Source organism: Natrix helvetica, assembly GCF_964273705.1.
Source record: "Natrix helvetica genome assembly, chromosome: 2".
NCBI classification, from domain to species: Eukaryota; Metazoa; Chordata; class Lepidosauria; order Squamata; family Natricidae; genus Natrix; species Natrix helvetica.
The window spans coordinates 92,225,240-92,251,118 of NC_138552.1; the positions used below are offsets into that span (position 1 = coordinate 92,225,240).

At 41.5% G+C, this 25,879-nt stretch overlaps 1 protein-coding gene across 1 annotated transcript; it reads left to right on the plus strand.

Moving 5' to 3' along the window:
- The first annotated feature begins 4,021 nt into the window (after positions 1–4,021).
- Positions 4,022–25,656, plus strand: LOC309387783 (thioredoxin). Its single transcript, XM_081944592.1, has 5 exons — positions 4,022–4,342; positions 15,945–16,049; positions 19,654–19,713; positions 24,101–24,166; positions 25,458–25,656. Exons 1-5 carry the CDS (start codon positions 4,037–4,039, stop codon positions 25,518–25,520), a joined length of 600 nt encoding a protein of 199 aa, XP_081800718.1. The 5' UTR covers positions 4,022–4,036; the 3' UTR covers positions 25,521–25,656.
- The last annotated feature ends 223 nt before the right edge of the window (positions 25,657–25,879 follow it).

A 25,879-nucleotide genomic window follows, 5' to 3' on the forward strand; every position in this document is an offset into this window, starting at 1 on the left:
CGCCCTAGAATGGCATGGGCTGGAGAAGTTGGCACAGACTAGGAAGAGAATGGGGCATTCCAGTATGGTGTCCTTTCAAACATTCCTTTCCACTCCTATTACAGTATTTTGAACCTCTCAATCATTCATTTCCATTCTGAATTGAATTTCTATAGTAGTGACAGTAAACTTTTTCAGCACCAAGTGCCCAAACCAGAATGCGTGTGCCCCGGAGTGCCGGAAACTGGAAAACCAGGTGGCCATTGCGCATGTGCGTGCCAACCACCAGGTTTTCCGGTTTCCAGCAATCCAGGGCACGCAAAGACCAGGTGGCCGGCATGCATGCACACTCCAGAAACCCAAAGAGCAGCTGGTGACTGCGCATGTGCCCACAAACCTGTAAATAAAAATATTGACAAGGACACTAGAAAGATATTTTTATTAAATCATCTTAATTATAGCAGTTGTCTGGTTCACACAATGCACTGAATCTGAATAGGATTTAGTACATGTAGAAGTCAACTTCAACAATTGGTTTATTCCAATAAGAAATCATACCTTAATGCAGGGATGTCCAACCTTGGCAACTTTTAGACAGGTGGACTTCAACTCCCAGAATTCCCTAGGCAGCAAACAGCCAGCCAGCCAGCCATGCTCCTTGGGAAATTCTGGGAGTTGAAGTCCACAAGTCCGTTGCTAAGGTTGGACAACCCCGCCTTAATGAGACAAATGAACTAAGCCACTGAATGCAACAAGGCTCATGCATTTTTTTAAATTTCCAGACCAATACTGCGTCAATGTTTCACCCAGATCAATAAAGAGTTCATGAAACAGTGAGCAAAAGCTTTTGAGTTTCCTGCAAAACTTCCTTATACTAGATATGGTATACAAATGAGCGGAAAGGACATTTGAAGTACTGATTAATGGGTAAGATAGAATTCTTTACTCAACAAATAAAACGATCCTTGTCACAGTGACTGCAAGAACCAAGCATTATCCAAGCATTCTTCTCACATTTTACTAGATGTGTGTTTATTGGAATCCATATTTTTTTTTAAAAAACAGCCAGGTATATAAAGATATTGTTTTGCATTGAATTTTGGTTTTATGGACAAAAATAGCACTAAAAAGTGTATCCTCCTTGTTGGCTTTTGGAGCATGCCAACACTTTCCCAAATACCTGTAAAGGTAAAGGTTCACCTTGCACATATCTGCTAGTCGTTCACAACTCTAGGGAGCGGTGCTGATCTCCGTTTCAAGACTGAAGAGCCAGTGCTGTCCAAAGATGTCTCTGTGGTCATGTGGCCAGCATGACTAAATGCCGAAGGCACACGGAATGCTGTTATCTTCCCACCAAAGGTGGTTCCTATTTTTCTTCTTGCATTTTTACATGCTTTCAAACTGCTTGGTTAGCAGAAGCTGGGACAAGTAACGGGAACTCACTCCGCTACATGGCATTAGGGAGTATCTGTACCCAGTGCATTATGAACAAAAGTCTATTCATGCAGTGGGGTTCTAGTTTCTCTTCCTCCTTTGAGTACCCAACTATTCTCAGACCTGATCTAGAGCAATGGGGGACTTTCTGAAACAAATCTGAAATGACCAAGGGATTTTGCCTTGGTGCGTGCACATACTGTATATATTCAAAAGCCAAACCAACTGTGGTCATTGATACTTGTTCTTCTGTTTCAGAGAAAGTCTGTTTCGGAGGATGAGATACTTTTATTTAGAAATGTCCACCGGTTACAATCCAGTGCTCTTCTAAACTGCTGGATGAGGCTGATTATAATTACACTGAATGCATCCCTTATGCTAAACCCTGATGGTTAAAACTTGGTTTATTTGTTTGAATTGACAACTCATGCTATGCCAGAATTGAATAAACCACATGATAGTTGAGCATGGGGTGTAAATTGTAGGCTGGAAGTGGTGGTATCTCATTCATTCTCCTATTTAAAGGAAACTCTTTAAAGCTGGGAAGTACCCTACTGGCAAAGCAGGGGGTGTTGAGCAAAAGGGGGCAGGGCCTCAATCACACAGTCACTCCCCCAAACTTAATTTTTATGACCTCTAGATTTTTAATAGACAAAGACAACTGGAGGTATTATTAAAAAATGAAGAGATTTTTAAAAAAAGACTTTAAGACCCAACCCTTTATTTTTCACATTGCCTTTGGAATAAGCCACTTCTGGTACATTCTTTTAAACCTGGGAAACATCTTTCATTCAGTTTGCCCTTCATTCTTCCTTTGAAGCTGATGTCCATCACTTTGAATGGCATGTGCTCTCTATAGCCATCTTTGGCCACTGAGCCAGCGGTATTCTAAAATGTCTCTATCTTTCATCCCACCTATCACCACCACTGCAGGTTACTAAGTTTGCATTAACTGTTGCATACAAGCAACTAAGTTTGCTTGGAAAATGTGGATTATAAAATAAATGAGAGGGGGGATTAGCTATTTTTTTCCACCGTTGATCAATCTCATTTGGGAAGGGGGGTGATATCCAAAACTAAGGTTGCGGACTGATATCCACTCACTTGAATTGGAAACACTGCGACCGATTCCAATGCTATAACTTTACAAAAGCTGGACATCTTCTTATTGCTCTGGCATTCTTCAACTCCCCTAACTTGTAAAGTTTCCCTAATTTCCACCCCCTCCCCTTGCACCTGTCCCATCTTCAAGACATACATTTTTCACTACGTAGAACCGTCGTTACTTTGGACCTGGGTTACTGGTTCAAAAGCTAGGAAACTCTTAAAAAGTGGAGAACAAAGCCACGGAAGCAACAATCGGCCCTCTCTTTTGCTCCCGAGGGAATCGGGAAGAGGGGCTTGTTTGCTTGGGAGGCGGGATGGAAGCTCTGCGGCTGCTATTGAATCTGTGACCTTAAAAGTTGAAGTGGAAAAAAAATATCTAAGCGGATTTCTGAATTCACAATAATGCTGAGCTGCAGGATTCCACCGCTGGAAAGCCTGCAACTTGTACCCTTCCTTCCCCTTCTGTAGTTTTAACACTTTTATTGAATTATAAAATAAGATACAAAAATACAAAAGTAAATTGGAAACCGGTGGGGAGGAAGAGAAAGGAGGAAGGATAAAGAAAAAAAAACATTTTCCCTTTCTGTACACTCCATCTCCCCGTTAAGGAGCCAGACTGCAGCTGCTTGGTGCAAGTTTCAGGCTAGCAACAGGCTTTCCCCGCCCTCATTCCGGGCGGGGGAGAAAATGAATCCTGGAAGGGCGTCGGGCTCCAAATAAGGTTGAAGTGGTGGCCATTTAGCCCCGGGCAGCATGGCCGAAGCGTCCAAAAAGACGGAAACTGACCACCTGCAAGCCCATTTCCTCCATTTACGTTCCAAGAAACTAACTCCCGGGAAAGCAAAGCTGGCTGAGCGAAAGTCATTTTTAAAAGATAGTAGCATATAGCCTTTTTGTGTGTGCAATTGGAATACATATTCATTTATTCATATTTCTTAGCAATTTAAGATTACTGAAACAATCCCAACCCAGATCTTACATAATATTAAATCCTTTACCAAAGCTGCAGCTAATTGAGGGGCAATGAAAGATTCCAGTAAGCTTCAGGTTAATTTGGGGAGGGGAGGGGGGGCGTAGCAAAATTATTATAAGAAAAAACAGAATACATCGCCTCCAACAACTAACACCCAGAGAAACATGGATTAAAACCAGACAAACAATCAGGCAGAAAACAATAAACTATGAACAAGGAGACCATACGACCAACAACACTGGCGAGAGTATATTTATTGTCATTGTACAAAATAAATACGACGATATTAGATGAAACCAAATCCCGTTTTCCGCCAAAACTGGAAGAGGCAACCGACGCGTCCCGCTTGAGAACAAGACCTCCTTTCGCCCCACATCGAAAGCTACCGATGTATTTTTTTGGCCAAGCATGGAAAGGCGGGAGGAAGGAGGGGAGGGAAGAGAGAGAGAATGACATATATGCGCATGCGCACATCGCCTCCGCCCCGCGGCAGGCGCCTGCGCAGATCGTTTTCCTGGGCTGGCGTCCGCCCTACATAAGAAGATGCAGGAAGGCGGCGCTAATGAGAGCCAGTCTTCAGCCATTGAGAAGAAGAAGGAGGAGGAGAAAGAAGCGGCGGCCCCACCACCACCACCACTACCACCACCTCCACCAGTAGCACCACCGCTAGTAGAAGCAGCAGAGGCGGCGCCAGAAGAAGCGGCAGCAACAACAGCAGCAGCAGAAACAGCGGCGGCGCCAGAGGCAGAGGCGGCGGCAGAGGCAGAGGCAGCGGCAGCGGCGGAAGAGGACAGCGTTACAAGCGAGGAATCGGAGGCTGCCACGATGGTGAAGATCATAGGGGACCTGGTAAGCGAGGAGGAGGCTTCATTCATTGGCTGCAGTAGGCCTCGCGGTGGACGGAGGGGAGAAGGACCCCTGTTGGATAACGCGCAGAGCAAGCTAGCTCCGGAGCGCTTCTCCGGCCGCTGGCTGCACCCCGGGAGCGCCGCATGCTTAACCGCTTTGGTTTTGGGGAGGACGGGCTTTGGGGAAGCCCTAACCCGCCAGATGCCTTGGAAGGCTATACGGTGCTTCCAACGCCCCGCGTGCCCTTTCGATCAGACTAGAGCTGGAAGGGGACCTTGGAGGTCCTCTAGTCCAGCCCCCTGCTCAAGCAGGAGAGCCTGCGCCATTGCAGACAGATGGCTGCGGGTCCAGTCTTTTCTTTAAAACCATCCACTGATTGGAGCGCCTGCCGTTTCTGAAGGCGAGCCGTGGGTCTTCTCACTTTTTGGGACGTTTCCTCCTTCATCCCAGGTTGTTTCTCTCCTTGGTTAGTTCCCACCCGGTTGTTTCTTGCGTTGCCTTGTTCTGGGAAACAGTGCCGGGAATTGCCCGGAGCCGGAGTCTCACAAGGCTGGCCAGGGCGCGCCTCTTGCAGCTTCTCTGCCCCGTCCCGAAAATTTGCCCTGGAGGCGCCTTGTGTAGAATCGGCGTCTGGCTGAGCGCCAGGCAAAGGGACTCTTTTCCCCTGGCCGGATTTGACCGAGCTTTGCTTTCCCTCGACTCCATTCCCCTTGGTGCCTCGGCTCCTGGGGCCCCTTGTCCGGGTTGGAAATCAGCGGCGGCGGTGGCCGGCGGCCTCTACTCCTTTCTGGGGCTCCCGTTCATTGAATTACCTTTTTGGTTTTTACGAGAGCTGGCGAGCAGGATAGAGGGGCAGGCTGGTTTAGCCAGAAATGACTGGCTGTTCTCCGCCTTCCCATGTTTGTTTTTCTCCAAAAAAAAAAAACCAACCCATGGCATTTTCCTTCCCTCTTTCAAAATGCAATGTTGTGAACATATCAGAAGGCCCGCCTTAAATAAATAAGACTTGTTAAGGTGCAGGGAAGGCAGCTTTAAATAGCCCAATCGGGAGATCTCAGAAATTCATATTTTATAGTAGGTTTTGAAGCAAAGGTAAAAAAAAAAAAACACCTTCTCAGAGCTACATGTGTGTGTGTGTGTGTGTGTGTGTGTGTGTGTGTTTTCCATTTAGGTTTTCCACTGTTTGAAACCATCCTTTCTTGCAACAGACTTTCTAGCCTATGCAGTGTTCAGGAAGACAGATAAGGGAAATTGCAAGAGAAAGGTTGCAAACCATTACTGTCAGAAATAAATGGAACCTCTATTGATCTATAGATGATCTCTTTGCTCATTGGTCACTTGGAGAGTTCCCCCCCCCCTATCTGGTTGGGAACCTTTGGCTGTTCAGAAGTTACTGACCTACAATTCTTGCTACCCTTGTCCACTGAAGATGAAGCTCAGTGACTTTCTGTGGGCTATGCAGGCTCCTTACCCCTGTTATTAAACCCACCCACCCCTTACTTGTCTTAATATAAACCTTGCTTGCAAGGTAGATGGACTCTATTATAAAAGAACTGGGTGTGACTTTGGAAGACTTGAAAGACTAGGTTGGGAGAATGGGGGTTAGGTTTTCCAAGAGAAAATCTGTGTGAACATTAAGTGTCCCCACCAACTTGAATAGCACATCATCGGTCTGGCTTGTTTGGACTTAAGTTTGTTGTCTCTTGCAAGATTGTAGCCTCTTGTGGAAGCAAAGAAGCCATGTGAGGGGCTGTTGATTGACAGGATTTCCATGTTAAACTTGAATCATCAGAGGAAGCAGATTATTTTCAGTACAGTACTTGGCTAATACTGTATATGTGTTTGTCTGCCTTCCTGATAACTATGACACACCTAGGTACTTTTGCAAACTAGGAAATCACTTTTGATAGCATGACTTGAATTTTAACTAGTTGGTGATCTACTTTGATTATTCATCTGACAGCCATCTCTGTGTATTATGATAATAATACACACCTTAGAAACATAGTTGGATTCATGTTCAGTACTATGCCAAAACAAATAAGCCTTCATTTTTTTCTTTGTCTCTACCCATATTCTTCCTGTTGCATCTCTTTTCCTATCCTTGCTACCCCGAAATCTTAAAATCTGGTAGTGTGGCCATCTTTTGGATTTAATATTACTCACCAGGGACACAAAATTTACTGTGACCTCCTTTTTGTTTCCCTCCCCCACTAATCTGTGGGATTGCCTGGCCAGTTTTTGAGAATGAATCATATGTCATGAGAAACTTTTACATGCTGTAAGGGTTGCTGACTAATGTAGTAGTGTTGAAGGATTAGGGCAATGAGAGTTGGAGTTGAAAGGGAATGGGAGAAGATTAACTTTCTACAATCTGATTTTTCTCATAGGAAAATGTATTCTACTGATTCAGATGCCTCCAACACAGTATTGGTAGTGTCAACAACATTTGCTTTCTTTCTTGATTTCAGGCAGGAATTTTTCTAGTGCTATTTGGAAATATCCTACTTTAAACCTGCAAGCATCAGCATTGGGTTCTGCCAGTGCATTAGTCCATGAGTGTTCAATTGGATTGGATTGGATTTGGATTTATTGGATTTATATGCCGCCCTTCTCCCAAAGGACTCAGGGCAGCGTACAACATTAAAAAACACACATCCCGAAAGTTAAAAAGAAATTAAATACATATCCAAAAAACAAACCCAATTATCTTTTCAAACAGCGTGGTCAAGAGCATAAGGTTGAGAAAGGCTGACCAAGGCATTTTGTTTTGCACTCTTCTTCAAAAATGATTCTTATGAAATATTTTAGGGATACCAGCATTTATAGCTCCATCTGGTGAAGGAGAAGGATTAATGAACCCGGTAAACTGATATAAAATCACCTGAGGTGACAGTAGAAGCAGGATGTTTTTGGCTTGTGGTTTTGCATTAAGCTTTCTGTAATGCATGGTGATTTAGGAATACATGCTAAATATGTGGTATCCCACAGTATTGAAATGTTGGCATGAATTCAGCCAAAAACCAAGATTTGCTGCTTTCCTTAATCTGATGGTTTATTCTCTTGATCTTTAGCCTATTTTTTTTTTCTCCTGAAAAATATTGCTATTTGATTTATTCTCCTAACTAAGGAATTGTTCTCCTTGGCATTCTGAATAAACTAAATCTGTTAGAATTTGCCATCTTTGTTTGCTATATAGTCAGATTAAATATATAAAAGCAGTCAAAAATGGATTTCTTAGAGAAGGCGGCCAATCCTGAGAAAATTTGCACAAAGTACTACCATATCAGAACTTTTTGTTGTGTTTTATATGCTGAAACAAGATTTGCATGAGACATCCTGTTGATTAGATTTTCAGTGTTCCTCTATTTTGATGCAGCATTCGTTAACACTTTCTGCTGCGTATTGCATTATTATTACTACATTCTTTTATGAAACATGAAATGGCATCATTTCTCGTTCCTATCAGCTTTCAAATATGTTTGCCATACAGAGTCCAAAAGATTAGAGTGGGATAAAAGCTGATAGGTTTGTCCTGTTTCTCCATCCATCTATCTTTCCACTGCAATTCCTGGCTTCTCAAATATTAAGTGTGCCCCAAGAATCAAATGATGAGCCATATCTGACATTTAGGAATACTAGTTTGAGAAGGGTGAACTAGTGGAGCTGCACTTCTGTTGTATTTGATTACTACAACTTTTTAAATTCCCGTTCCAGCTAAATTCTAGGAATTATACATCCAACATAGCAGGCAACACCTGCTTTGATCTGGAGGGCATCAGGTTGGGAAAAGCTTCAAATTAAGCTTCAAATAAGCTAAACTTTTCTGGGTGTTCCTTCTCTTTCTTTTAAGATTATTATTCTGAGCGTCTTATAAATTATCTTCAGGAAGAATCAGCCTACTTACTGAATTAATAATTATGCTCTACCTCCTTTCTCCTGGCTTGTTTAACAGCCAGAATGGCTTTTAATTTGGCGACCAAGCTTTTATAATTATAAATTTCTAGAGAGATGTTCCCATTAGACAAACTAAAATTGCTAATGGAAACCCGGCCCAGTCCCTTGCAGGGCAGAACAAGAGTTTCTGCAAACGGTTGAGCAACTTAGCAATGTGACTAAATTTGGTGGAATTCCCCGGATTGATTGCGGTGGCACAGATGGTCAACGCGTTTGACTTCTCTACTGTTATGAGTAGAGGGAAATGCCTCCTGTTAACCACAGGTGAGATATGCCGAGTTTGTGGAACAGAAATTATCAGAACCAGAGTGAATTGCCAGATAGCATGAGGGAAAGTACGGTACTGCTAGCTGACCCAGAAAAGATAACAGGAAATGTCCATGCTGGACATACTCTGCATCAGGAAATTCGGCTGTTGAATTTAAAACTGAATGCCTTATTCAGGAAATTTGATGGTTTGGAAGATATATTAAGTTGGCCAGTCCAGATAAAGAGATTTCAAATATGGTATTGGTCCCCTTGGTCAGGTGTTTCTGAAAATCAACTGTTCTGTCATAGATGCACAGCGTAGTGTAAGGAATTCTTGCCTTAATCACTCATCTGTTAAGAAGGAAGAAAGGCTGGCTCTAAGAAGAGTTCTTGAATCCTCCCTCATTGCCTTTCTTGGCAACTGGGAATTCTCTTTGAACAACATCACACTGGCTGGGGAATTCTGGGAGTTGAAGTTCACCTCCATTTTAAAGTTACCAAGGTTGTGAAACACTGATCTAGAAGGCTACAGGTCTACCATTTTTCCATTACAACACCGGATTTTTGTTTATTTAGTCAAATCTGATTCCGTTCCTGGATACTGAGACCTCTTTCCATGTAATAGATCAAGGTAGTTTCTGATGTTGGACCACAAACTTGCTGCCTACTTTAAGAAATAATGTCTAGGAGGCACCACAGTCTGAAATGGCCTGCCCCATATGTTAATCAGAGGATGTGTTGCAACCCTCGTCTAGGTATCTCCCGTCCTGGGTGAGAAAAGAGGAAGCTACAAGCCCAAGTGCTAAGTTTGCCTTATTCTACACAATTGTTACAATAGTGTATCTTGGACATGGTTACATTTTTTTTTCCATGGAGGTTAAGAGGACTTGCTGTTAGTGTTGCTTTTTGCCTTATAAACTGCAGGCACAAGGATACAGCTATAAAAGTCTTTGCATTATCACTTTGAAATGGGTACTCTTGAAACTTCTTAATAAGGGAATTAATATTTGATGCAGATACATAATGTTCAGCCAGCAACAAATGGCAGATGCCGCAATGTACTTCATCTAACATATCATAACCCTTAATGGGAAAGTTGGCTGGGAAGATGATGTTTCCAGCCCTAAATATTATTTTTGAGTTTAATATGCAAAAGGGATACAGCAGTCCTTTCAGCTTATTTTTTTCTTCTTCTTCCATATTGTACTGCAGTCCATTTGTTCTATTCACCTTACGCGACCCATTTTAATTGGGTTGTAGAAAAAACAAAAGTCTTTTTTTTCCAGAGGTTGGTCTGAACTGTAAGGTCAGGCAGTGCTGTCAGTTTATAGAGACCTTTAGCAGTCTGATCTAAGGCAATATTTGCAAGTGGGAAAAAGCTGAAGGAAGGTCTTAGTTTGTGTGCTTAGGTCTTGTTTTTTTTGGCTGAAGCCACAATTGAGGGCAGCTTCTTGAATTCTCTCTTATTCCTTGTGAATGAGGAAACTCTAAGTCAATTGGTAAACAAACTTTCCAACTCCGCTTGGGTTATTTGTCATGCTCAAATTCTTAGTCTAAATAACCCCATCATTCATGCATGCCACTACAGGTAGTCCTCGGCTTAGGACCACAATTGAGCCCAAAATATATGTTGCTAAGTGAGTTTTGCCCCATTTTACGACCTTCCTTGCCACAGTTGTTAAGTGAATCACTACAGGTGTTAAGTTATTAACCCGGTTGTTAAGTGAATCTGGCTCCCACGTTGACTTTGCTTGTCAAAGGTCACAAAGGGGGATCACATGACAACAGGGCACTGCAACTGTCATAAATATGAATCAGTTGCCAAGCACCTGAACTTTGATCCCATGACCATCGGGATGCTGCAACGGTTGGGTGAAAAAGGGTCATAAGTCACTTTTTCAGCGCTATAATTTTGAACGGTCAGTAAATGAACTGTTAAACGTTGAGGACTTATCCGGCATTAAGCATTGAGATCCTGTGCTCTCCACTAGGGGTGGAATCACAAAGTTTGACCTAGTTTGAGAGCCAGTTCCTTCCCCCACCCCCTACTGCATGGACCTTTTTATACTCTGAAGTCCAGTAAGAATATTTTTAAAAAGCAAATGAGAAGTAGCAGGAAATATATTATCCATTTACCATAAAACCAGTTCATGACCCCCATGGGTTTTTTCCCCCCAAGCACAAGTTGAAAATGAGCAGGTAGCACGTTAAAATGTTTCGCATTCTTTCTTCTTAACAGTCCTTGTTATACTGGCCAGCAATCCTGCTGATTCAGGTTAGAAGTGAATTGAGTGCTTTTGGCTTCTACCTAGCCTTATGCTAGAGAAATCAGAGTATGATGCCAGAAATCTGGAAATAGATACTTTTATTAAGCATTCATCTGAAAACTAGAAGTATCTGCAGCAAACTATCAGGTTGGCTGCAAAGCTGTACTGGCTGCAATGTGGTAAATGGAATAGAAAATGTATTTCAGATTAATCCAAAATGCATTGCAACCAATATCCTTTTAAGATAGCCTGTGACTTGCTAATATATCAAACTAAGTCATGGTTTGCTTCAGCATAGTCTAATGGGCTGCGGTTCATGCAACCTCTGAAATCAAAATCAGAGTATATTACAGCTTTAACCTGACACAAAAGCTTTTAGCTAGTCATCTTGCTGTAGATTATGTTGCAAGTAGTTGTCGCTTTCAGCTATTCATTCAGTGATTGCTCAAAGTTACAATGGCACGGAAAAGGGAGACTTATAACTGTTCTTTGAAGTTGTAGCCGTTGCGGTGTCCCCACGGTCATGTGATTGTGACTCGGCTGCTTGGCAACCGTTGCGTGTTTACAGTAGTTGCAGCGTGCTGTGGTTACATGGTCACAGCAAGCTTCCAACAAGCAAGGGGGAAGCTGGCAGAAAGCCACAAACTGCAGTCATGTGACATTGTACTTAATCCTGGGTGATTTGCCAACAACCACAACCAGAACTGCTGTCGTAAGTCAGTTCGGTCGTGTGATGTTTTGCTTTATGATGGCATCACTTAGCAATGGACTTGCCAGTCCAAATTAAGCAAGGACTATCTGTATATGGATGTGGTGGCTCAGTGGCTAAGATGCTGAGGTTGTCGATCAGAAGGTTGGCAGTTCAGCGGTTCGAATCCCTAGTGCCACGTAACAGAGTGAGCTCATGTTACTTGTCCCAGCTTCTGCCAACCTAGCAGTTCGAAAGCATGTAAAAATGCAAGTAGAAAAATAGGAACCACCTTTGTTGGGAAGGTAACAGCGTCCCATGCGCCTTTGGCGTTTAGTCATGCCGGTGACATGACCATAGAGACTTCTTCGGACAGCGCTGGCTCTTCAGCTTTGAAACGGAGATGAGCACCGCCCCCTAGAGTTACAAAAGGCTCTTCAATGGGCTGTATGATATATTATAAATATTCAACCAAATGATTGATTACTGGGCCAGTTTTTTTACTATTCTCTATGGACTCAGAATCCTAACACAATATTGAAACTGGCTGTAATGCATGATAGAATGCTTTCCTAGCTTTCTACATGTAGTCCTTGCTTACCAACGGCTCACTCAATGACCGAAGTCAACCATGATGCTAAAAAAAAAAAAGTCAAGTTACAACTAGTCCCCAAAGTTGCACCCGTTGCAATGTCCCTGAAGTCATTTGGCCACTTTGCTACAGCCACGTCTTGTGGTCACCCATGATGATTGACATTTGCAAACTTCGCTGCCAGCTTCTGATAAGCAATGCCAATGGGGAAGTTGGCAATAAGTCACAAGTTTTGGTCACATGATGTTACTCTTACCAGAATGGCTTGCTAAATGACAGCAACAAAAAGCAATGTTGTAAGTCGGGCACAATCGCAAGAGGTCTTGCTTTATGACAGCGTTCCTTAGTGATGGCATTTCTGGTCTCAATTGTGGATATTAAGTGAAGACTATTGTATATTCTACTGATGATGCCAATAGCATAACACCTTAATAAGACCAAGAACAGACACAGAAGACCAAAAAGCAGCCCAAGCAACTGCTGCTTCTTCCTAAATGAATATGATATAGATCAAACTAAGATATTTTCACTAACATTGTTCAGCCGAATAGTTGATTTCAAAGAAAGATGAAGACGTTTTTGTTAAACCACTAACCCAAATAGTGTAGGAAATCCAACAATGGCTTATTTGTGCCCCTGCTGATGAACTGGCTGCTTGGATGACTTGAAATGGCAGACTTTCCTTCATACAATCTTTCCTTTTTGCCAAGGCTCAAATAATTCGAGAAAACAAAATCTGTGCTCCGTGGAGACGCAGCTAGGGCGCGATCCACAAGGTGATAGTAATACATTAACTTAAAAGCATGTGGGGAAGCATATGAAATGCAAAGTGTGCAAACACTTAGTCCTTTGGAATGCAGCCACAAACATTGGTTCATCCTTCAGTGTGACTTGAAAGTTGATTTTCAGGCAGATAAAATAGGAAAACGTGTAGGCCGGTTCTCCGACTGGGCTGTCTTTAAGTTTCCTCCAGTTGCTGATTCTACAGGGAGAATATTAAGTTAACCAACCCCAGCACGAAAATAATTTTAATTGTTGTTAATAACTGCAAACTTTAAAAAGTGGTTCTTCCAGCTTTCAAAAGGACCTGGGAGGAGGGGGGGGAACCCTTTAAAGAACTTTTTAGAACTTACAAGATAAGACTCAAAATGAAGAAGGTGAGTCAGTTCCAAAAAAGTAGAGTAAGATTCCCATCTTACTCTCCTTTTTTGGAACTGGCTCAATTTCTTTGAAGACTCTGAAATGTGATGTTTTCATTCTAAGATTAAGAGTCAGTTTGGCCTAGTGGTTAATGCATCAGGTTAGAAAGCATGAGGCCATCTTACCACCATGAAAGCCAGCTGGGTAACCCTGAGCCAGTCACTCTTTCTTAGCCCAATCCACCTCACAGGGCTGGTTTTTTGTGGGGAAAATAGGAGGAAGGCGTGTTGCAGGATATAAACAAATACAAATAAATAAATTGAGCTGATGGCACAGTCAAGCTAAACATGCAGCAACATGAATTTTAATCAGATTGTTTATTTATTTATTTGCCTCCTGGCAAAAAAGAGCATGAATAGTTGGAACTTCAGACACTCCCAATAACCCAGTGCAGAGATTGACAGAAGGGAAGAAAGGGGGATACAGTGGAGAAAAGAGCAAGGACCTCACTGTTCTGGGCATGAACCGAAAGGTGGACAGCAGAATCCAGAAAACTGCCCGCAGGCTACTATGACTACTACGGTGCCCAGAATGTTTAGTCAGATGAACTTGATGGGCGGGTTGAATCTGGAAAAGCTGGTCTGTGCATCCAAGAAATTTGAGAGAACATTGTGAAGGCTTCCTTTCGTGAGAAGCGAAGAAGCAGAAGGGGATTGGCTTGTTTGCAGAAGTCTTAGGTTTCAGGACAAGAGTCCAGCATTTTGGTGCACAACTTTCCGTTGCAGCGGGGAGGGCGACAAAGTGGGGATTTTAGCAGCTGTTGCTGTTTGGTTATATTTGTCAGAGATCCCCCCCCCCAATTTGCTTTTGAATCATTCTGTATTTTTTTTCCCTTCCTCTATGGGTCTTTCAGATTTATAGGGTTTTTCTTCTGTCCCCAAACTTCTCTGACTCCAGAACCAATCCCTGGAGTAATTTCTTTCCATTTTTGTCTGCTTCATATGGACAGTGTTTAGAATACAGAACAACCGAGTTGGATGGGATCTTGGAGGTCTTCCAGTCCAATCCCAAGCTCGATCAGGAGACCCTATATCAGTGATGGCGAACTTTTTCAGCACCAAGTGCCCAAACCGGAAAGTGTGTGCATGTGCAGGGGCCAGAGCACCGGAAACCGAAGACCAGCTGGCCAGTGCATATGTGCACAATGGCCAGGTGGTCTTTGGGTTTCCAGCACATACATGTGCGCCGGCCAGCTGGTCTTCATGTGTGCCTGAGCACCGGAAACCTGAAGACCAGCTGGCCGGTGCGCGCATGCCTGTTTTCAAGCCGTTTTTTAGACCATTTTCAGGCTATTTTGGGGGCTTTTCAGGCTGTTTTCTGGCGCTCCAGAGCCCACAAAGACCAGCTGGTGATGTGCGCGCCGGAAATCAGAACAGCAGCTGGTGACGGTGCGCATGCCCACAGAGGGCTCTGTGTGCCACCTCTGGCACACACGCCATAGGTTCACTATCACGGCCCTATATCATTCCGCACAGCTGCTGTCAAATTTCTTCTTAAGAAGTTCCAGTGATGGAGTACCCACGGCTTCCGAAGGCAAGATTGTTCTCATTGCCAGGAAATTTCTCCTTAATTCTATGCTGGATCTCTCTTTAATGAGCTTCCACCCATTACTTCTTGTCCTGCCCTCAGGTGCTTTGGTCGATAGATCCACCCCCTCTTCTCTGTGACAGCTCCTCAAATATTGGAAGACTGCTATCATAACTAACACTTATAATGTTCTTGTTTCCTAAGAGAAATCTGTATGTTTTCCATATGACAGATGTGGCTTACAGCCATTTTTGAACTCAGAAGCTGAAACCTAAGTTAAATCTGAAGTATCTCTGATTTGCAGAATAATCCCTGTCTGCTTTTTTGTCCTTTGGACCAGTAACGTTGGATAAACCTAGAGCTTTGGATTGATTTACACCAGGGGTATCAAACTCATGTCGTCACGGCAGCGTCACATGACATATCGGCATTTCCCCCCCCCTTTGCTAAACTGGGTGTGGGCGTAGCCAGCACATGACACTTCCGCCCCATGGCTGGGAGTTTGACAGCCCTGATTTACCAGCCATGGTTCAGATAATTTGGGTTTGTCTGCAATAATATGTGAGGCTGCTTTTGAAAGGTTCCTAGAGCCTACAGCTGGTGTAGAACAGTCTGCATGATGGCAAGGGAAATCAGTCTTTTACACCTATGTTGTAGGTCCTCTGCATATTGCCTGTTGGGTTCAGCTATAATTCAAAAGATTGGTCTTCACAGGAAAGATGTAATGCAGGGGTGTCAAACTCAAGACCTGCGGGCTGGATCCGGCCCATGGGGTGCTTAGATCTGGCCCTCGGGGTCACCAAGGAAACTGCGAAGGACCAGCACGCGGCTCTCCCAAGCTCCATTTTTACTGGCTGAGGGTTGCAGGAGGCTGTCCCAGCCGAAAACGGGGATTGGGAGCCTGTTTTCGCTGTCAGGGCACTCGAGCCACCACAGACCCCCCTGACATGAGTGATGTCAAGCTGGCCACGCCCACCCTGGTCATGCCCCCTCCCCCAAGGTCAAATACAACTCTGATGCAGCCCTCAATGAAATCGAGTTTGACACCCCTGATGTAATGTGTTGGGTGTAAGGAAGTATTATCTTGCTCTTATAAAATGGTCTTGATTCTTTTTCCCCCAGACTGAATTCCAAGCTGAATTGACAAATGCTGGGACCAAGCTCATAGTTGTTGACTTCTCCGCCACATGGTGTGGGCCGTGTAAAATGATCAAGCCTTTCTTCCATGTAAGTAACTTAGATTCTTTCAACGTTTTGTTTAATAAAGCATGAGGAGAGCAAGGATGTTGCAGATGGGGATTCCTTAGAAACCAAGGTTACCTGAAAGAGATGGGTAAGAATTCTTGAACCAAGAGGAGTCGAAATATTTATGTGCCTCTGCTCATGCTTATCTTGTGATATTTGTCCGTGCTTTCATGAAAAGCTGGTTATTGTCTTTTCCAAACTGTCAGTTACAACAGTATTGATATATAGAAACGATGACATGTTTCAGTAAACATAAAAAGTTTACTTTGTTTTGTTTCGTTTGTCAGGCTCACGTGCCATCTCAATCATAATTTTTCCTTAATTCAGATTAAAATCATCCTCATTGGATCCTGTGTTATTACTATCTTATTAATGTTCTATTAAAGGCCCTTGGAACGATGCCAAAGATGCTGCGGTTGACCAAACCCGCTTGAAAACACTTCCTGCCCAATGTGTTCTGCACAGATTAAAACAATAGCATAGCAACAAAAGTTAAATCAGTAAAATATAATTTCCAGAATAATGCCACAGCTTTATTAGGAAATAATAATGTCGCTCAAAGGACATAAAAGTGTGTGCAAGTTTCAGATGTTTCAGTACTCTTCAAGTACTGAAAATGTTAACCATGTTAACAAATAATGGGGAAGGAACATTCTCTTACAATTAGACCACAACTTGCATTGCTACAGTCTTGGGACAGAGTTATAATTAAATTATGGTACAAACCACAAACCGGAAAGCTGGATGCTTTTTCTTTGCTATATATGTGAAGGAGGCTTATTATACAAAATATGCATTTATGTGTTAACCCTAAGAAGGTTAAGAGAACTTGAGAAGTGACAATACTTAATCTTTTATAAGAGCTCATGTTTTAGGTAAAGACAACAAATCCAAATGGGGAATTCTAGGAGTTGAAGTCCACAAGTCTTAAAGTTCCCAAGTTTGGACACCCCTGCACTAAGGACTACTGTTCCATTTTCTTTATTCTCTTGCCATACTGTCCAAAATTCAAAAATCCTTATCATTAAAAAAAAAACTTTAAGCAATCTTTATTTTCCCATGAGAAAATATCTTCTAAATGTTCCAGAAGTATAATTCTGAATCCTCTGGTCCCTTAATCCATTGTTAGGTTTCCAAAATCTGTATACCAATCCTTTTTCTGCATAGTCCAAAAGAATTCATGTATCTTTAAAAAAAATTACATCAAACTTGCACCGTCTTTTAAGGGGATGGAAACTCATTTGATGAATGTAGTAGAACCTTGCCAGTCTGAAAAGGTCTTAATCTCTCCAATACAAAAAAGTTTTAAAAAATCCAAAAAAGTAATTAAGATATAAGACTTAGTTGAGCCTAATATCCATAAAGGCTGTTATAAAGAGTATGCGCTTGATATAATCCTGATTTCTAGCCATTCTACTCATAAGTCATTTTCCATGGACTACTCATGAGGATAGCCTATCCAGTGTCATATAGATGCCTATCTCTCCTTTGTTCCAGAGAAATTATAGCTCATTTCCAACATCTAGCCACAATTCCCTTAGCAAAATCTGTCTTGTTAGCTGCAAAAGCCAACAAGACATCATTCCGCCAGGGTGTTCTCAGAAAGTCAATATTGTGCCACAGTTCGTAAGGACTGGGAATTCTGATTCTTTTTACCAGGGCTTTCGTCTGTTTACTTTACACTTAGCTGTATGTTATCCTCCTCTCTCCAGCCCTTATACTTCAGTAGGCTCTGCTGTAATTAAATTAGCTTTGTGGTTGATCCTTTATATTAAATTGTTTTTTGTTTTGTTTCTCAGGTCTTATCAGTGTGTAGGAGGGTTGCTCCTACAATTAACTTGCAGCTGGCCGGCTGACTGTAGCTGTCTGCATTTTTGGGAGCTATGAGGCTCTGCTACTCCTTATTCAGCTGTGGTAGCTTAAGTCTCTCCAGACCCACTTAGTTTCACCTCATCCAGACACAATTGGCTGCTTCTTCAGTTCTCCAACTTAATTTCTTTTCTCTCATCCACAACTTCCACATCTTCAGAGTGTCTTTCTTTTATTTCCCTACAGTTCAAAGCGTGGTCCTTTACTTTCTTAAAGTCTCAGGAAAACACAAAACCATGAGAAAGGAAAACACACAGCAACTTTTGAGTTTTTCCTTCAAAGGATCTGTAAATTAAAGTCAGTCTCAGAATAGAGATGTTAGATATTATCTGAGTCAAATAAAATAAACCACATAGGGATTAGGAGTAAGACTAATGAACCCTACAAGTTTTAAAAGCATCAGAGCTAAAGGGAGATATTCATTAAAACATAATAAGGCAGGGACTGTGGAAAAAATGTAAGCAGTATTGCAGCATCTTCAATCCTGTGGATTTTTCTGGCCCAATCAAAGGTAAAAGCTGTTTGAATTGTTGATTTTAGCTGATGCAATAATCTTGAAGGACAGCATTCCTTGTCTGGAACACAACTCAATTCTGAAATGCAGTCTCTTTCCTTTCAAAATGAAGAAATCTATAACAATAGGTCATGTGTTTATAACAGGTGGCAAAATTATTATAATTCCTTATCTTGGTTACACTCTTGGAGACATGGAATAGTAGTATATGGCTAGTCCAGTTATTTTATGTAACAGTAGGGCAAAAAAATGGGCTTTTTAGTGTATGAAAGCTATAATAGCAAGCAACTTTTTACCTATTCTGCCCTGGGAATGTCACCTTTTAACTTTTCCTCATTGGGCAGAATCCTGTTCATTTCACTAGGCAAAAGTCAATGAGAGTTAGGCCTCAGAGTGAAGTTTATCTTCTAACATGGACATTCTTCAAAATTGCATGTCCTCTCACTTATTGTGTCTTGGCAGTTGTCATCCAGTAGCCTGGCAATCATAATATATAATACCAAATCAATCAGTCAATACAGTAAATAAATAACGCATCCTGAATGTTCTCCTCAGTCTCCTTAGGGCTGTGCATTGCTTCAAATTCAAGTCCAAACAAGATGCTTGGTGTCCAGTGCTAGTTTCTCTTGGGCTTTAGGTCTGGGGGAGAAAAATGCATTGCAGATGATTTAATTTGGCATCAACAGGAGCTCATCCCAGCATGTGTTTAGTGTTTTAGGGTAATTGGTCTCCATAGTCTTTGCTGCTTTAATTAATGAAAAGATAAGACTCTATTTAGTTGTCTTTGGCAGATGAAGATGGGTCATGGGTCATTGTCTGTCTCCCCACCCCCACCCCTAATTTGCCAGGTTGGTGGTTTTTCTCCAAACTGGTGGGTAGACAGGTTCAGAATTCCTTTAAAAACAAGGCTGGGACTTGCATGTAGATTTCAGGTTTTGCCTACTTTTTTCCGGTACTTGATGGTCTTTTTCATACCCTGGTTGTAGATAGAAATGGATACTTTCTCCAAAGTGCAAATGCATAGTATGGCCAACAGTAAGATACGTTGGATGAGATGTTCAGGAAGATCCAGATGTGTATATTAACCAATTGTGGTTTTAAATTTAATATGCCTAATAAAGGAATAATAGTATGTAAGTGCTAATTGAGATCAGCAAGCATACTTTGTGTTCAACAGTTTCTTTTTTTCCCCTTTCATAACAGAGCATGGTTGAAAAATATCCAGACGTAGTCTTCATTGAAATTGATGTGGATGATGCTCAGGTAAGTTCTAAAGAGAGCACTCCCAACTTTGGACAAAGGCAATGCAGTGTATTCTCATAAAATCCTTGGATTTAGGCACAAATGCTTGTAACCAAACAACATACTATATGTAAATCTAATTGAGGGTTTTATGTTTCATATATTGTTTGTTTTTGTTTGAAAATAAAAATTTAAAAAAAATCCTTGGATTTGTATAACTTGTAGTTATGTAAGGCTGAAGAACTTAGCTTTTGGGAGGTGAGAAAGTTCTTTATTTTTTTTTTATAGCATGAAATGAACTTGTCATTGTAATTTGAGTGTGGAGGAATGTATATGCAGTTAATTTAAAATGCCTTCAAAGCCGTTTAAAAATGCACAGATAGTTTTCTGTGTGAATAGTGTTGAATGAACATAAAAGAGTTTTAGTTCTCTTTTTCAATTTGGGTGGTGAAGTACATGGAAACACTGAGGAGAACAATCTCTAATAGCAGAAGATCCATAGTATGGATAGGGAACCTGTGATCGGTCAGAATTTGTGACCTAAGATTATCATTGATCAGGCTAATTGAGCCTGCTAGGATCTGGAGTTTTGTTACATCTGGAAGATGCAGTGAGTTTAGTTGCACTTGCTTAGATTCTGTACTCTACAGAAAACACAGATGACCTCTAGATCTAATAAACTGTTCACATGTTGCTCCTAAGTGTCCATCAAGGGTTGCATTTTCCCTTGAATATACAGCTCATGCAAAAACACAGCACAAAAATTAATAAGGTAGGGCATAGCAAAGGATATGGAAATACAAAAGCAAATCACTGAACAGTGCAAGCACCAAGCAAGGATGGAAGGGAGTCCTGCTAAAAGGCTGGATATACCAACTTCACAGTCTTCACTTGGTGTAAGTTTCAGAACTGCAGAACAATAGCAATAGCACTTCTAAGTAGAGGTGTGCTTTACAGCCCTCCCTAAGAGGTTTACAGAGTCAACATATTTCCCCCAACAATCTGGGTCCTCATTTTACTGACTTCGGAAGAATGGAAGGCTGAGTCAAGCTTGAGCTGGTCAGGATCAAACTCCAGGCTGTGGGCAAAGTCAGCCTGCAATTCTGCATTCTAACCACTGCACCGCCACAGCTCTACAGTACAGGTACAAGTGCAACCTTTCATTCAGTGACCATTCAAAGTTACAGTGCATTGATTGAATGGTAGTTATGAATAATCCTTGCAGTTCCAGCCCTCCCAAGCACCCCTGCAGGTGATCGCAATCTGGGTGCTTGGCAACTGTCTCAAACTTAACAGTTAAGATGCCCCACAACTTATAGCCTTCCCTGATAGCTTCCCCAGGTAATCAGCGGGGAAGCCAGCAGGAAAGGCTGCAAGTCACTAGGGTAAGTCCCTCCCATCCATTTTACCCTGATCGTTTTGGTTTGTGCCATGCCAATCAATCATACACTCTGCCTAGCCCACGTCACACTTCTCGTGCACCTTCCCCAGTCTTCTCTTCCCACAATGATGACAGTGGGGAAACTGGCAGGAAGTTGCAAGTCCCAGGATGGCCGGCAGGTTAAGTGGCTACTGCCAAGTGGTCCCTGGGGCTGAATTGCCTGCCATCCTGGGACTTGCAACTTCCTGCCAGATAGTTGAGCTAGTTAGAGCAGACATTGAAATAAATGGGCTTGCTTTCCGTGTTTGGAAAAAGAGGAGCCATATTTCAAGTTTTTAGAGCAAACTGTTAAAAATACATGTTGTATTTGCTACTAAGCCGCTGCTGTTTAAACATACACTGGTTTTCCTCACTTTATGATGTCAATTAGATTAGATCAAAATTCCATCGCTAAATGAAGCAGTCAAGCAGCATGACCACATCACTTAGAAATGGCAACCCCTTCAGTCCTGGTTACCGTTGTTAACTAAACCCCCGTGTTGTTAGACAAGGCAACTTCCAGATGGATTCCCACAATGATGACAGCGGGGAAACTTGACTGCTTCATTTAGCGATGGAATTTTGATCTAATCTAATTGACATCACAAATTGAGGAAAACCAGTGTATGTTTAAACAGCTGCAGCTTAGTAGCAAATACAACATGTATTTTTAATAGTTTGCTCTAAAAACCTGAAATGTGTCTCCTCTCTTTCCAAACACGGAAACCAAGCCCATTTATTTCAGTGTCTACTCTAACTAGCTCAACTATCAGGCGTTCAAACAAAGGCCTCCATGCCATAGATTAAATGTTGAAATATTACATATACTACAAATACATGTAATATGAGGTACAGCCGCTCCCTTTAAAAGGAAGGAGTGGGTGAAATTGTTTTCTTTAATTGTGCAGATACAAGCAAGAACTTTAGGCAACTTTCATCAAATTTTGTTGAACAAGTCAAGACTCAACAGTGCATTGAGCCATTCTGGATGGATCCACATAGCATATTAAGACAAAGCTGAACATATTATAATTTAGCCAATAGGCTTCATATATTTGCCTACCGTACATAAATTGCATTGGGAAGCCTGATATTAAATCAGCAACATGTTTTGTTGATTGAATTATTATTATATTGTCAAACAAGTTAATTTAGAAATGTAGCATGTGAAACAATTTTTCCCAAGTGTGCCTTTTTATATAAATGAATCCAAGTCACTTGAAATAAAAGTACAACTTAGTTTTTCATCTCTTGATAGTGAAATATTTGGCAGTGATTAATTTGTGCAAGATGAAGTACGGCTTTTCCCTAAGTGTAAGACAGAGTGCTAATTAAACTTGTTTTACTTAGCTTGGAAGCAAGAAGGGCCATCAGATGTAATAAGCTTTTATTAGCTTGATGACTAAACAGTACTGCCTAAACCTAAAATTACACATAATAGTGTCTGCAATCGGCCTTTAACAAAACCCTTAACATGAGTTGATGACATCTAAATTAACTGCTGGATTAGAGAAAGCTATGTTTGCTTCCCTCAGGTGGAATGAAAATGGATGGGAAAGTTTTTTAGTTCTAGTAAATTTTAACAGAAGGGGAGTGTTCTCACATTTGACACATGTTACATGACAAATTTAATTCATTCTAAAATGCTGCAATTGCAGCATTCCTTTCACCGCAAAGGATATCTTCAGATTGCTAGGCGTTGCCTAGGAAATCTTATTAGGGAACCCTATGAATTGTAGTTTGGTCAGTGCTGTCAAAATAACATAAAGTCCACAAGCCTATTCTGGCAAGAAGGAGTTTACTAAAAAAATGTGGCCCGAGACTTCAGAAGATTCTTGGCATTTTCCAGTCATTCATAACACAAATTATAGAAATATAAGGCAGGAAAAGAATGCACCGGAGAGTATATGATAAGAAGAAATCTATCAGAGGCTTACAGTATCCTTACAGCACATGGTCATAACCTTCAGATATCCAGGACTATAATTTCCAGAAGTCTTATTTGCATTGCCAATGGTTAAGAATTCTAAGTGCGTGATATTGTATGTGCTGATAGCAGCAAGAATACTTTATGCACAAAAATGGAAGGATACTTTGATTCCCACAACAGACAAATGGCTCAGGGATGGTATTTACTTACCTTCCCTACCAGTTCGCAAATGTGAGCACACGCGTGCATATGCTCTACCTTCCACGCATGCACTTTGCCTAATAAATGGGCTGAAATGGGATGCTGTAGAGCTGGGGTGCGTGGACGGGGCCACCCACCATTTCTGCTACGGGTTCGGGTGAACCGGGCAGAACAGGCAGAATATAACCTCCTGGAATGGCTGCAAAAATTGATGGAGTTAGCAGAGAAGGCCAAACTGACTGCTTTGCTTAAAGAAAATAATACAACTTTTTTTCTAACCATTTCTGCACTTTGTGCTTGTGGTGTAAAAAAGTGAAACTTTGCCTTTCAATTTTGCCAATTAGATAGACTTAATGTTATAGAAATGGCTAGTATATATTAATATATAAAAGTAAACCTTTGAGATATCGTGTTATCTTATTATACCAAAAGGAGTCAGAAGACATCTTTTTTTTCTTTTTTCTCTTTTTCTTTTTTTTCTTCCCCGTTTCCCTCATCTTTCCCTCATCTTTATCTTTCTTTGTATGTTTTGTGTTTTATATTTTGATAAACCAATAAAATTTGTTACCTGGAAAGAATTCTCTCTCTTCTGTGATATATGGAACTTACCAGGTTTCTTATTTCACTAGAGTCTGTTTCACTTTTCTTAACCTCAGAGATACTCAGAAAAAAAATGCCCACCTATGACTTATTTTGATACAGATTTTTGTCTCTTCGTCTCTGCAAGAGACCAATGCTGCCTTTTGTCTTAGTTGCAGTGTGTGAATGACAGAAGGGAAAAGAATTCTGGGGCACAAAGAATTCTGCTCGTGTACCATGTCAGGCTGATTGGAGTAACCTTTTTTCATCTCTTCTAGGATGTGGCCTCACACTGTGATGTGAAGTGCATGCCAACATTCCAGTTCTACAAACATAATGAAAAGGTATTTGCTCTCAGCTTTCCAGCAAAACATGCGCTGAGCTTGAATGTTACTTGCAGGGATCCAAATGCATTCTCGCTTTTAAAAGATTTAGTCTGAAATCTGGTACATGGTTACATTCATCGTGTCCAAGCTGCCACACTTCCAGGTAGTCCTCAACTTACAATAGTGCATTCAGTGACCCTTCAAAGTAACAACATAACTGAAAATAAATAGTGACTCAATGACCATTTTTCACATTTATGACCGTTATAGCATCCCCATGGTCACGTGATTTACATTCGGCTGCTTGGCAATTGACTCACATTTATGACGGTTGTAGTATCCCAGAGTCACATGACCACCTTTTGCAACCTTCTAACAAGCAGTCAACGGGGAAAGCAGATTCACTTAACAGCCATGTTACTAATTGAACAACTTCAGTGATCCGCTTAACACGTGTGGCAAGAAAAGTCAAAATGGGGCAAAACTCACTTAACAAATTTGTCACTTAACAACCTATATATTTGGGCTCCATTGTGGCCTTACGTTGAGAACTACCTGTACTTTGTTCCCCATGAGCTTTAGATGAGCTTTAAATACTGAATAAGAGGTATTCCTTTGTGTAATACTAGTATAGTATCTTTAAACAGGCTTGTGAATTAAGCCACAAAATCTAGTAACCTTGGGTTTTGGGACCCAAGATCGAAATATATACTACCACCCTCTTCAAAAAAAACCTAGTAGGACCTAGGAAGAGTTTCTTTTCCAAAGCAGGCCCAGTTCTCTGGAACACCCTTTTCCTTCTGGAATCTCAGAGCATCCCTCTTAGCCTTCCAGAAAGCTAGAAAGTATTGGCTTCTCCCCAAGTGGGATATGGTGAGATTGAAGTCTGGGGATTGAGGTGTTAGATCAGTGTTTCTCAACCTTGGTGACTTTAAGTCCTGTGGACTTCAACTCCCAGAATCCCCCAGCCAGCTGGGGAATTCTGGCAGTTGAAGTCCACAGGACTTAAAAGTGGCCAAGGTTGAGAAAGACTGTTAGATGGTGTAGTGAATGATGGTTGGTAGCAGATTTGAGGTTTTATACTTGTGAGCTTTCCAGAGTTGTGTTTCATAGGATGAGTGACCATTAGTCTTTAGAAAAGTATATTCTTCATGGTAAACTGCTTGAGGAAGGAGGTTGTTAGATGTTCACTTCCTTGATGATCAGCATGGAATCAACATTAAATAACCATTTAATGTTGACAATATGTGTTAACAGGTGCACGACTCTTCAAGTAAAAAGCCTTAAACTTAAACTCTCTGTATTTCAGGTGCATGAATTTTCCGGAGCAAATAAAGAAAAGCTGGAAGAAGCCATTAAGAAGCATATGTAACCAAAGGTCCTTAATTCGTGACTGACTGTTAAATTATAGCCTTTTCTACATAACACACTGATCAAGTTAGAATATGTATTCAGATACACATTGACCCTTCAGTCTGTAAATGAAGATAATAAAAAAACATATAAAAGGTTCTGTGTCTTGCTTGAACAAATCAACTTACCTGAGTAGCAATCTTGCTACCGTATCTACTCTGCCTTCAAGAGCTTGTGACTGTCTGTGGGTGAGTGGGTTATGTGCATACACTGATATATTGGCACTTTTCCCTACATTAACCCTTCTTCCCAGGGAAGAAAGGGCTTGAAAAGGTGCTTTTTCCAATTGGACTTTATTTTTTTCTCCCTGGGGTTTCG

What these genes read in the sequence shown, in the direction of transcription:
- LOC309387783 (XM_081944592.1), top strand. Translation starts at nt 4,037, where the DNA reads ATGCAGGAAGGCGGCGCTAATGAGAGCCAGTCTTCAGCCATTGAGAAG. An exon ending in TGAAGATCATAGGGGACCTG is followed by an intron (nt 4,343 to 15,944) that starts GTAAGCGAGGAG and finishes TTTTTCCCCCAG; the next exon opens with ACTGAATTCCAAGCTGAATT. An exon ending in TGATCAAGCCTTTCTTCCAT is followed by an intron (nt 16,050 to 19,653) that starts GTAAGTAACTTA and finishes CTTTCATAACAG; the next exon opens with AGCATGGTTGAAAAATATCC.